The sequence below is a fragment of the Rhinolophus ferrumequinum genome, chromosome 15 (assembly GCF_004115265.2).
Source record: "Rhinolophus ferrumequinum isolate MPI-CBG mRhiFer1 chromosome 15, mRhiFer1_v1.p, whole genome shotgun sequence".
Taxonomy (NCBI): domain Eukaryota; kingdom Metazoa; phylum Chordata; class Mammalia; order Chiroptera; family Rhinolophidae; genus Rhinolophus; species Rhinolophus ferrumequinum.
The window spans coordinates 40861176-40873255 of record NC_046298.1 but is presented as its reverse complement, the minus strand read 5'-3'; the positions used below and the strand labels follow the sequence as shown (position 1 = coordinate 40873255).

The 12080-nt window shown below is 34.7% G+C and overlaps 1 protein-coding gene across 6 annotated transcripts in view; it reads left to right on the top strand.

Annotated features, from left to right (window-relative positions):
• Positions 1-12080, top strand: part of ZNF404 (zinc finger protein 404) — a 40702-nt gene that overhangs the window by 1319 nt on the left and 27303 nt on the right. For 5 of the 6 annotated variants that reach the window (XR_004425201.1, XR_004425200.1, XM_033129393.1 and 2 more), the window contains exons 3-4: positions 6526-6601; positions 8908-9034. Coding sequence is in view for 4 of the 6 variants with exons in the window: in XM_033129393.1 (XP_032985284.1) it covers positions 6566-6601; positions 8908-9034 (163 nt within the window). In the remaining 2 variants the exon portion in view is untranslated. The remainder of the gene's footprint in view (positions 1-6525; positions 6602-8907; positions 9035-12080) is intronic. The other variant, XM_033129391.1, reaches the window with a different exon arrangement.

The following is a 12080-nucleotide window of genomic DNA, read 5'->3' as shown; positions in this document are numbered from 1 at the left end:
ATTATGTCCTTTTATAGTCATTCTGTGAGGATATATTTCTAGTTTTGAAATTGGAGTCAAATACCAGGTATTTAAAATATACCAATATGCTTGTACTCATTGGATTACAATGACAGAAAGATATACCTCATACAACTTGTTATCCAGTAGGGAAGTGAAATCAGAATAAGTAAGATAGAAGGTGTGAAATGCCACTTAGAGAAATTCAGGTGACTTGCATTGAAGTTCTCAAAAAGAGCCCTCATTTTGACTATAGGAGCACTTCCAGAGTATGTTCAAATTATGAGAATTCATAGTTTGGTTTTTATACCTTACCGTTTTTATTCTAGTGATGTTAAATGCAAAGTGGCATTAAATGGGACAAGATGTCTCAATAGCTATTTCCAGGACATTGTGGCTTAGGACAGGTTCAGAAGCAAAATAAGCCCAGCCATCAGGAATACTCATATATAATAGGAAATCACATTGAGACTACCATTAATACATACAAAACATCCAAATATGATCTCTGGTTTACATGAAAATACATTTCTATAGGCAAATAAATCATAGGGTGGGTTGACGCACTGGGACCTGATGGGAATGAAGTAAAACCTTTCAGTAAAAACACAGCAGCTATTTTTGGAACAGCATTGGTTCTCAAAGGTAGGGTGCATTTGAGGGCTTATTCAAACACAGATTGTTGGGCCTCAGCCCCAGAGTTTCTAATTTAGTAGGTCTGAGCTTACAATCTGCATTTCTAACAAGCTCCCAGAGACAAAATTTTGAGGACTTTTGTTCTAGAATGTATTAGGTTTCATCTTCAGGTTCAAGGATATTAAAAGGGGTGTGGCTGAAATTTTTTTCCACCTATTTAAAAAATTTTTAAAAAGTGTTTGTGTGTGTGTGTGTAAAATTAAGGAATGGCCATTGTTTAAAATTTTATTACATAAACTTTTAGGAAAAGGAAGAAAACCAGGAGTATAATGCACAAATAAGCAATGTTAATATATGGATATAGTTTTCCAAACTTTATTCTATTTATTGATGTTTGTCACTTTTTCTCTGCATATTGATAAATACATATATTTTATAAAGTAATCCTAGTTTGTGTTTGTATAAAAATGCGCATTTGTAACCTAATTTTTTAACAACTTTATTGAGATACAATTCACATACACACAATTCAACCATTTAAAGTGTACAATTTAAAATATTTCGTATATTCACAGGGTTGTGCAACCTCACCACATTCAAGTTCAGAACATTTTCATCATTCCAAAAGATACGCCAAACCCATTAGCAGTCACTTCCCATTTCCCCCAATCTCCCCAGCCATATGCAACCACTTATCTACTTATCTATATTAATTCACTCCATCTGGACACTTCAGAAAAATGAAATTATACCATATGTGGTCTTTTGTAACTGGCTTCTTTCACTTAGCATAGTGTTTTCAAGATTCATCCATGTTTTAGCATGGAACAGTGCTTCATTTTTTTGTATTACCAAATAACATTCCATTGTCTGGTATACCACATTTTATTTATCCATTCGTCAGTTGATGGACATTTGGATTGTTAATACTTTTTAGCTGTTGTAAATGATGCTGCTATGAACATCTGTGTACAAGTTTTGTATGGATATGTTTTTATTTCTCTTAGGCATATACTTAGGAGTAGAATTGCTGGTTCATACAGTAACTGTTTTGAGGAACTGTCAGATTGTTTTCCAAAACGTCTGCACCATTTTACATTCCCAGCAGCCAATTTCTCAACATTCTCACCAACACCTGTTATTATCTGTCTTTATTATAGCCATCCTAGCGGGTAGGAAGTTGGTTTTGTGGTTTCAATTTGAATTTCCCTGGTGGCTTATGATACTGAGCATATTTTCATGTGCTTATTGGCTATTTGTATATCTTCTTTGGAGAAATGTCTCTGCAAATTCTTCGCCCATATTTTAATTGGGTTTTGATCTTTGTAACTTAATTTTGTTTACTGACACTGTATCGCAAATATTTTCATTCCCTTAATAGCTTCTCAAACTTAGCATTTAATGACTGCTTAGAATTTCATTACATGGATGTTCTGTTACATAAACACTCAGCTGTTCCTGAACTCAGAATGCTGAAAACATCTGCTACTACATGCTGTCTCATTTCCACATCTTGATCAAATTCACTTCTTCCAATTTCTCAGTGCCATAAGGAACTTAGGTCTTTGCAATTTCAAAGATAGTGACATTTGGGAATGTGGCAACAGCCTCTTCTGGGTGCAGTACTGATGACTGCGCCCTCTTGGAAGAACTTGTACAGGGATGTGATACTGAAAAACCACAGGAGCAGAGTTTCTGTGACCATATCGTTAAAGTCAAAATGTGATCTCTGGAGCTTTCTTATTCCCTCAATATGACCCTCTAGGGAGGCTCAGGTGTTTGAATTTATGAAGGACTTGTTTGAGATTCATTGATCATTCTCTCTTTTCCTTGAAGAATCATCATCTTGGTATCTTGAGTGGCTTTACTTTGTCCCTTGTGCTGGACCTCTCTGCCCCTCTGACAACAGGACTAAATTATACATCAATTAAACCTAAATTTAAAAAAGAAAGGCAAAAAAATGGCCATTAGGAAAACACTACAGTAACAACTGCTTCAGACAAAATCCACAGATAGATGCTAAAATTAGTGGCTGAAAGTTTGAGGAGAAAGAGGATTTGCATGGTGTCGAAGTATTTTCCACCACCTAGGATACTTACTGACAACAACAGGAAAGGTAGTGACTTTCAGTGGGGAAACCCAGCATAACGCACTCCAACCAAGTGATCAATGTTAACATCACCAGTAATAAAGCACTGACATTACAATCCCTTTCATATTCGAGGGGCACAGCACCACTGTGGCAGTGCCAAACTGCATGGCCTTAGTCTAACTATGAAACTATCAGACAAACCAAGTAGAGGGACATTTGACAAAATAAATGATTGATACTCCTCCAACATGAAAAGGCATGAAGATAGGTATGGTGGACAGACTTTAAGATGGCCCCATGATTCCTGCCTGCTGGTATCTAATCGTATATGATCCCCTTCCTTGGAGGGTGAGCAGGACCTGTGACTTGTTTCTAATCAGTAGAAAATGGCAAAGATGAAGGGATGTCACTTCTGTGATTAGGCTACTTTATATGGCAAAAGTAATGGGCTGTCACTTCTGGTGATTACATTATGTCATGTAAGATTCCATCATAGCAGACTGGAGCTAGAGACTCGCCTTACCCGCTTGATGAAGTGGCAATATTGGAGAATCTCATATTGCAAGAAATTGCAGGTGGCCTCTAGGACCTGAGGACATCCTCCAGCTGACAGCCAGCAAAAGTTGGGCCTTCAGTCATATAGCCTCAAGGAAATGCATTCTGCCAACAATGTGAATGAACACAGAGGTGTATTCTTCCCCAGTTGAGCCTCCAACTGAGAGCACAGCCCAACCGACACTTTTTTTGCAGTTTATGAGACCAGCCTGAGGAGAGTACCCAGACTCTGGGTCCATGGAAACTGTGAAAAAATAAATGTGTGTTATTTTAAGTTAAATTTGTGGTAATTTGTTAGGGCAGCAACTGCAAATCACTACCACAAGAAAGACTATACATATTGGAAGAGACTAAGGAGAAATAACAGCTAAATGCTATGTGGGATCATGTATAGGATCCTGGAAAAGAAAAAAGGACATTTGTGGGGAAAACTGGTGATGTTTGAGTAAATATACTATTTATAGTATTGTGCCAATGTTAATTTCCTGGTTTTGATCATTGTACCATGTAAGATATTAACATTAGGGTCAGGGGTATATGAGAATTCTGTGTACTACTCTTGAAACTTTTCTCTAAGTCTATTAATAAATGGAAATAAAAATTAAACAAAAAAAGGAAAATTTTGCCTACTGCAAGATCATGAAAATGTCTTCCTGTTTTTTCTTCCAGAAACTTTATTTTTTGTTTTAGTTTTCATATGTAGGCCTAAGATCCATCTAGAATTTATATATGTGTATGTAGTAGGATCAGGATCAGAATAATTTTTTCTATACAGATAACCAATTGCTCGGGCACCATTTGTTGAAAAGACTATCCTTTCTGCTCTAAGTTGCAGTCAGACTTTTATTGTAAAAAACATGACTATATATGTGCAGGTCTCTTTCTGGATTCTCTGTTCTATTCTGTCGGTCTATTCTTCATTCCTTGTGTCAGTCCCCACTGTTCTAATTATAGTAGCTTTACATTATGTCTTGATATCTGGTAATGTGATTTCCCCAACTTTGTTCTTCAAAACTGTCTTCACTACTCTAGTTTCTTTGCATTTCCATATAATTTTAGGATGAGTTTGTTATTTTTCTCAAAAAAAACCCCGCAAAAAACAACCAGCTGATATTGTTGAAGATGCACTCAATCAATAGATCAATTTAGAGAGAACTGATAATCTTAAAATTGAGTCTTCCAATTCACAAACATGGAATATGTTGCCATTTATTTAATTCATCTTTCATTTCTTTCATTAATGTTTTGTTGTTTTCCATCTCAAGGTCATGCACACCTTTATTAGATTTATTGCAAGGTGTTTTATATTTTTTATAAACTGTTGGGGTTTTTAAATTTTCATTTTTCAATGACTTTGCTTAATACAGTTGTGTTTTATACATTGATCCTTTTTTAACTTTTTTTTATTAGTTTCAAGTGCACAAAACAATGTAATAGTTAGACATTTATCATTTATATCCCTCACATAGTGACAGCCCTCCTCCCCCCATCCATTAGCCCTCTGACATCGCACACAGCCATTACATTTCCACTGTCTCTATTCCCAATGCTGTACTCTGCTTCTTGTAACTATATATATATAAAATTATAGTTGACATTCATTATTGTTCAGCTTCAGCTTCAGGTGTACAGTGCAGTGATCAGGCATACACATTGATCTTTTAGTCAACAATTTTGCTAATAAATGCACTTATTCTAATAGTTTACAGAACTGAAATTTTTCTGTGTACAAAATGATATTATCTGCAAATAAAGATGGTTTACTTCTTTCTTTCCAATCTTTATTCCTTTTATTTCACATTTTTCCCTTATGGTATTGGATAGGTCTGCTGGTACAAATTTGAATAGAAGTGATGGGAGTGGACAACCTTGCCTTGTTTCTGAACTCAGAAGGACAGTGTTCCATATGTCACCTCTCATATAACAGTAGTTGTAGTTTTATTCTGTAGATCCCCTTTATCAAAGATGTTTGCTTCCCAGCTTGCTGAGAATTTTTATCATGAGATGATGTTGAATATTATCAAATGATTTTTCTGCATCTAATGAAATGATTGAATGGTTTTCTCCTTTATTATTTAAAGTTGGAAGATTACATTGATTGCTTTTTGAAAATTAAATGACCTTTGCATTTCTTGAATAAATTTCTTGGTCATAATTATCACTGGGTTTTAATCCTTTGAAATTTATAAATACTTAGTTTTACAACTGATAATATTATTCTGATGAATAGGAGGTAAGTATTTAAAAAGAACAGGTAGATTGTAGTTTGGGGTATAATGTTCAACTGGGTCAATTTGGTTAATCCTGTTCAAACTTCTATGGCCTTGTTGATTTTTTTTTCTCTTCCCTTTATCAGTTACCAAGACAGGGTATTAAAACCTCAACTTTAATTAGAAATTTATCTGTCCCTTAATTCTGTTTTTGCTTTATATATTATGAAGCTATGTTAGTAGGTACATAACAAATGTAGAACTACTGTTATGTTCTTGTTGAAATATAGGACACATCTCTATAATAATACTTAATACATTAAAGTCTATTTTATCTGTTGTTAATACAGATCTTCTAATTACTGTCAAATATATTTTTTCACTCATTTACTTTTAACACATGTGACTTTATAGTTAAGGTATGTTTCTTGTAAGCATCATAATCGATCCTATTTTATCATTTTAATTTGATCTGACAATCTTAGTTTTTAATTGTTGTTTAGTCTATTTACATTTTAATGCAATTACTGATACTGTGGCTTAAGTCTGTCGTCTTGCTAAAATGTTTTCTCTTTGTCCCATCCATTCTTTATTCCTCTTTTCCTGCCCACTTTTTTATTACTCAGTTATGTTTCAGTATTCCATTTTATCTCCTCTATTAGATATTTTGGTTTTACATCTTTGTATAATTATTTAGTCATTCCCTTAGATATTATAAGATGCGTCTTTAATATGATCTCCTTTAAATTAAAGCTTTTACCACATAACTAATACAAGAACATTTTATTAGTGTAACTCCACTTACCTGTGCTCTGTAACCACACTTGTGTGGCTTGTTTCTCTAGGTAAGGGGAAAGGGCTTGGGTTTGCCTAGACTTCTCATGTCCCCTGACATGTGTTGGTGTGTTTGGGAGGTTGGAGAGTTGGCAAGGACGCAGGGAAGAAGGAATTTTTTAAAAGGCTATCTTACCTTAAATAATTTTTGAAGTTCTGAGATACACCAGGTCTCAAGGCCTCTTTTTCCTCCCCCAGCTCTGGCTTCTCTGAACTCTGCTTCTCTAGTAGAGGAAACATGAGGAGGATTGGCAATTCTAAAAACATGGCCCAGGTACGTGGATGTCTCTTTGCCCCTCCTGAAATATTATGATATATAATTAATGTAATACTTTCATTCTTTATCCAGAAACCTCCTACCTAAGAAAGCTGTATCTCTGACCCTATTTCAGTTTCTCCCATTACAGAGAAGGATGATGTCCTCCTCATTTGCTCCTTTTTTTCTAACTGATTTTCACTTATTCATCAGATAGTTTATTCATCTGCTATGTGTTCAGTCTGGTCTCAAGAGCAGTGTTGTAGCAGTGAAAGAGTGAAGTACCTTGAGCTTCCCTTGTCAGGTTCATGGTTTCATGCTATAGAAATCATGGTTCTATTTGACCATAAGAGGGAAAACTTTCTCTATAGTTTTCCAAGCAGATAAAAGAGAATTGGGTTATAAGTGGTCTCAGTCTCAGTGTGAGATGAAATCTCAGCTTTGAAAAGCTTTTAGGTTTGGGTAGAAATGGGATTGGTGCCTGCCTAGAGAGATATCAGGGATCTGGCTGAGGAATTGCTGAGAAATGAATGAAGCACCAAGGTCCATTTTATAGTGGAACAGACACTGCTGGTCTTGAGTGAAACTGAATCACCCTGCATTGGTGTGTTCAAACTCAGTAAGGGACTGTAGAAAGGAGTATCATCTAGAACTACATGTGGTAAATAATACTGAACTGTGGAGAAGAGGTTAGGATTTCTGTCCAACCTAAATATCATAATAGTACAATACTTTGTATTTTAATATAATTATCAATACCTTAATACTTTAAGATAAAGATTAAATCTAATGTCTACAAGGAATAAATGAAAACGTTGATTTGTCAGAATAAAGGAAATACTTTGGACGAAATCTGACATAATAAATTTGTGTCTAAAATTATTTAATTTTACACAAAGTATTTCCTAAGATAGAAACTTTACCAGCCTTTTGAGGTATAATTGACATATAATTAAGTATATGTATTTTGTCTTTTTAAGCTGCTTTTATTGAAATCTAACTGACAGACAATAAATTGCTCATAAAGTGCAGAATTTGATAATTGTTTTTTATTTTTATTTATTCTTGATAATTTTTGACATAGGTATACACCTGCAAAACTATCACCACAGTCAAGATAATAAACATATCCATTACTTCAACATTTTTCTCATACCCCTTCATAATTGCTCCTTCTTGCTCCTTCCCACCCTGACCTTTATGTCCTGGCAACCGCTGTTCGCTTTCTGTCACTATAGGTTAGTTTGCATTTTCTACAACTTTATATAAATGGAATCATACATTATGTACTCCTTTTTGTCTCTTATTTCATTCCACATGTTTATTTTGAGATTCATCAATGTCACTGCATATTAATTAGAGGCACATATCATTTCATTGCTGACTAGTATTCTATTTTCAGGATATACCAATTTGTTTATCCACTCCCCTGTTGATGGATATTTGGGTGCTTTCCATTTTGGGCTATTACAAATAAAGCTGCTATGAACCTTCATGGAATTTCTGCTTTCATTTCTCTTGGGTAAACACTAGGGTGAAATGGCTGGGTCATATGGATGTTCAACTTTTTAAGAAACCAGTGAACTGTTTTTCAAAGTGATTGTACCATTTTACATTCCTACCAGCAGTTCCATTTTTTCCACATCTTTGCCAATACTTAAAATGGTCAGTGTTTTTACTTTTAATATTCTAATAGTTGTGGAGTAGTTCTCTCTCCTGGCAGTAAGCTGGGGCAATCATAAAGTTCACTTCATTTGTTACTTGTCTCTCAGGGACCGTTTTTCATTGCCCAATGTTTTCTGTCTTAAAAACCATCATTTCATACATTTTATACAGGTTTCTGGTTATTTCATATGGGAGGGTAAATCCAATTCCTGTTATTCCATTTTGGCTGGAAGATTTTATAGTTTATTTTTTTGGGGGGAAAAAAAACAATCCATTATTTTTACATATTCCTTGCAGAGAAATGATGTAAGAACTTGCATTTACTAATAGTCTGTGATTTAGGTACATAGTAGGTATTATGCTTATATATAGACAGTGTCATTTAATTAGGAACACTCTGATTACTTTCTTCATTTTCATATATTTGATATTTAAGTTTTTCTGTATTTTTGAAGAAATTTTATGTGCTTCAAAAAGATTCTTCAAAAGTGTGTATGCACTCTACTTCAGGTACTAATTTAATTATTCTCATCTACTCATGTTATGACCTTGTAACTTCATCTTGTTCGTATATATTGTCCTTTTACTGCAATTCAATATTCCATCTTGAATGTTTTTTCCTTTACTTTTACAAATAATACATGGGTTTGTCATTTCAGGTACCACTGACATTCAGTGATGTTGCCATAGACTTCTCTCAGGAGGAGTGGGAGTGCCTAAATTCAGATCAGAGGGATTTGTACAGAGACGTGATGTTGGAGAATTACACTAACCTGGTCTCACTGGGTAAGGACATCGGCCTGAAATGATGTAGAATCTGCTATCTGGAATATCTGCTTTCTCCACTGTATATTTTATGCTCTATGCCAAGAAACAAGCTAAATTTCTCCTTATTCTCAAAACACTATTTTGACTTTGTTATATGGAAATGGGCACTTCCATTCAGCTCCTGAATCTTCTTTATTTTTCATTTACCTTTTTACCTCCCTCTGCCCCGTCTTACAATTGCTCCTTTTTCTAAATGACTAAAGGTTTGAATTCTTGGAGTTTTTCTGCATACCCATTGGCAAAGAAAACAAATTTCATATTGTGTGTATGTTCAGAATAGCCATAAACATTCTATTTTAATTGCTGGTCCACCTACATGGAGAACAGGTAACACAAGGTCCTGGTTTTCTCTTTACTACAAAAGACCCTTGATAATTTTTACAGTAGTAGAATGAATCAAGAACATTATCTTTTTTCATATTATTTTTTATACTTATAGCAGTGGAAATGTTGGCTTGCAGTGATTTGATAGATTGTCCTGCAAAGTGAAAGTCTTTGTTCAGTTTTTGGAAAATACTGACCATTCTTTCCTCTCTCCTGGGACTCCAATTATACCTATGCTATTTCTTTTGAACATATCTCAATTTTATCATGTATTATCTTCTCTTCTCTATATTATTATTTTCTGTTGATCTGTATTCCAGCTTACTTATCCTGTATTCTGCTTTGATGAGTCTGCTTTTAAAGAGGGGGTTTTTCGTATCAGATGTCTTTTTCAGTTCTATAAATTCAATTTGATTGTCTTTGTAACATCCAATCTGTTGAAGTTCTTCATTCTTTTATTTACTTTCTTTTCATTACTGTTTTTCATCTGTTTTCTTAAATATTTTGTTCGTAGTTGTTTTGGAATTCTTGTATGCTTTCGTATTTTTGTATCATCTGTGGGTCTGCTTTTATTGTTTCTCTTTTCTTCTTGTTATTCATCATATTGGCAATGCCTCCTCAAGTTACTAGTAATTTTGATTGTATACTGGACATTGTGTACTCGTGGTTCTAAATGATGGTATCTTCTAAAGATGGCTTTAAATGATGGTATCTTCTACCAGAGAATATTTACATTTTCCTCTATTTAGTCTGATGGAATAATAGGCTGATCACTATAATACCATCAAGAACTAGGCTGGGTCAGTGCTGGTTTTCAGTTCTGGGAACACTTAGCTACCTCTTTTTAATCACTGTGCATTTACCTCTAGCTGTACTTAGAATCATTGAGTTTCTGCAGGAGAAAGGTGGTGGTAGGTAAGCCTCCTCTCCCAATGGATCTTTTATTTCCAGAAGAAATGCATAAGCATTTCCAGAAAATTCATAAGCAAATCATCCACTTAATAAGTTAGGAGGAGCATAATAGACTCAAAGAGTGTAGAAGAAAGGAAATAATAAAAGAAATAACAGAAATTAATGAAATAAAAATTTAACATACAAAAGAGCAAGTCACAACTATAAATTTGATTATCTCAAAGAACTAATAAATTTTTTTCAACATGAATCAAGAAAAAGCCCTATGTAAGGGGAAAAGAAAGCACCTTCTTAGAAACAGTGAAAATATGGTATTTTGGAAAACATTATGCCAAAAACTTTAAAAAGTCAAATGAAATATATTAGAAAATTATAATGTACAAAAATTTCCTCTTGAGGAAAAAACAAAGACCAAAACCTGAAGTCTCATAAGCACTAAAACAATTGAATTAGTCATCAAGAATCTTCCCATAAATTGGAAGATTCAGGCCTAGATGGTTTGTCATTAAGGTATAAGTGCAGCAGTTTGAACATGAAAAAATACTCGGGAAATTTTCCCTATGAGCTCTTTGTATGTTGAGCCTAATAAAGAATAAACTATAGAAAGTAAGAGATAAATGGAAAACTATCTTTTTTAAAATATGGAGTATATTTATAATAGCTCTTTTAATATCTTGTCTACTAATTCCATTATCTGTGTCATTCCTTGGTCTGTTTCTTTTGGGTTTTCTCCTAGTAAGGGTCATTATTTTCCTATTTTCATACCTGATAATTTTCTATTAGATGTCAGATATTGTTTGAAATTTACTATGTTGGGATGCTGGATTTTTAATATTCTTTTGTATGTTTTTGGGCTTTGTTCTGGGATGCAGTTATGTAATATAAAACATGTTGGTCCTTTTTGTGGTTTGCTTTTAAAGCTCTGCTAGGGTGGGTCCAGAACAGCTGTTACACAAGGGCTAATTTGGCCCCACTACTGAGGCCATACCCTTCTGGGGACTCTGAAATCTCATGTGTTACAGGCTTTTTCCACTCTGGTTGGTAGAAAAGGAATTATCCCCTAACCTGTGTGATTTCCAGGGATTGTTCTGCCTAATCCTATCTGGTGGTACATTCAGTGGCCTCATTCATTTCCTCACATGCCTATCCAGATTTGTACTCAGAGTCTCAAGGGGATCCTTCTACACATCTCTAGAGGTATCTTTCCTTGCAGCTCCCTGCTCTCCAAAACTCAGCCTTGCAACTTCTGTACTGCTTTCTCTCCTTTAACTCTCTATTCTGTCTTTTCAACTCAAGGATACAGCTGGGCTCTGTTTTAGCTCCCCATGCTTTGTGGCACTTGTAGGGCTCTCTTCATTTGTTTCTTCTCTCGGGGGATTACTATCCTGCATTACCTGCTGCTCAATATCTGAAAGCCATTGTTTTGTATATTTTGTTTGGTTTTCTAGTTATTTAAGGTAGGAGAGTGACTCGTATCCTTCTTAATGCTACATGACCAGAAGCACAAATTACTGACTCTGTCTTTGAAAGCTTCTTTGCACTTCAGTAAAAGAGGTCCCAGATTCACATTGTATCTTACCTGCCCTGGACTAGGAATTAGCTATTATTACTCCAAGGCACCCCAGTTCACATTAGCAGAAAATAGTTTTATAGAGACTGAAACCTGGCCAACAGGGGAGCTAATTGTGACCAGCTTTTTGTGGAGATAAATATACAAATGTTTTTCCTGTTTCTTCAGTGGAAATTGGTTTGTTCAGGTTTTCCATCT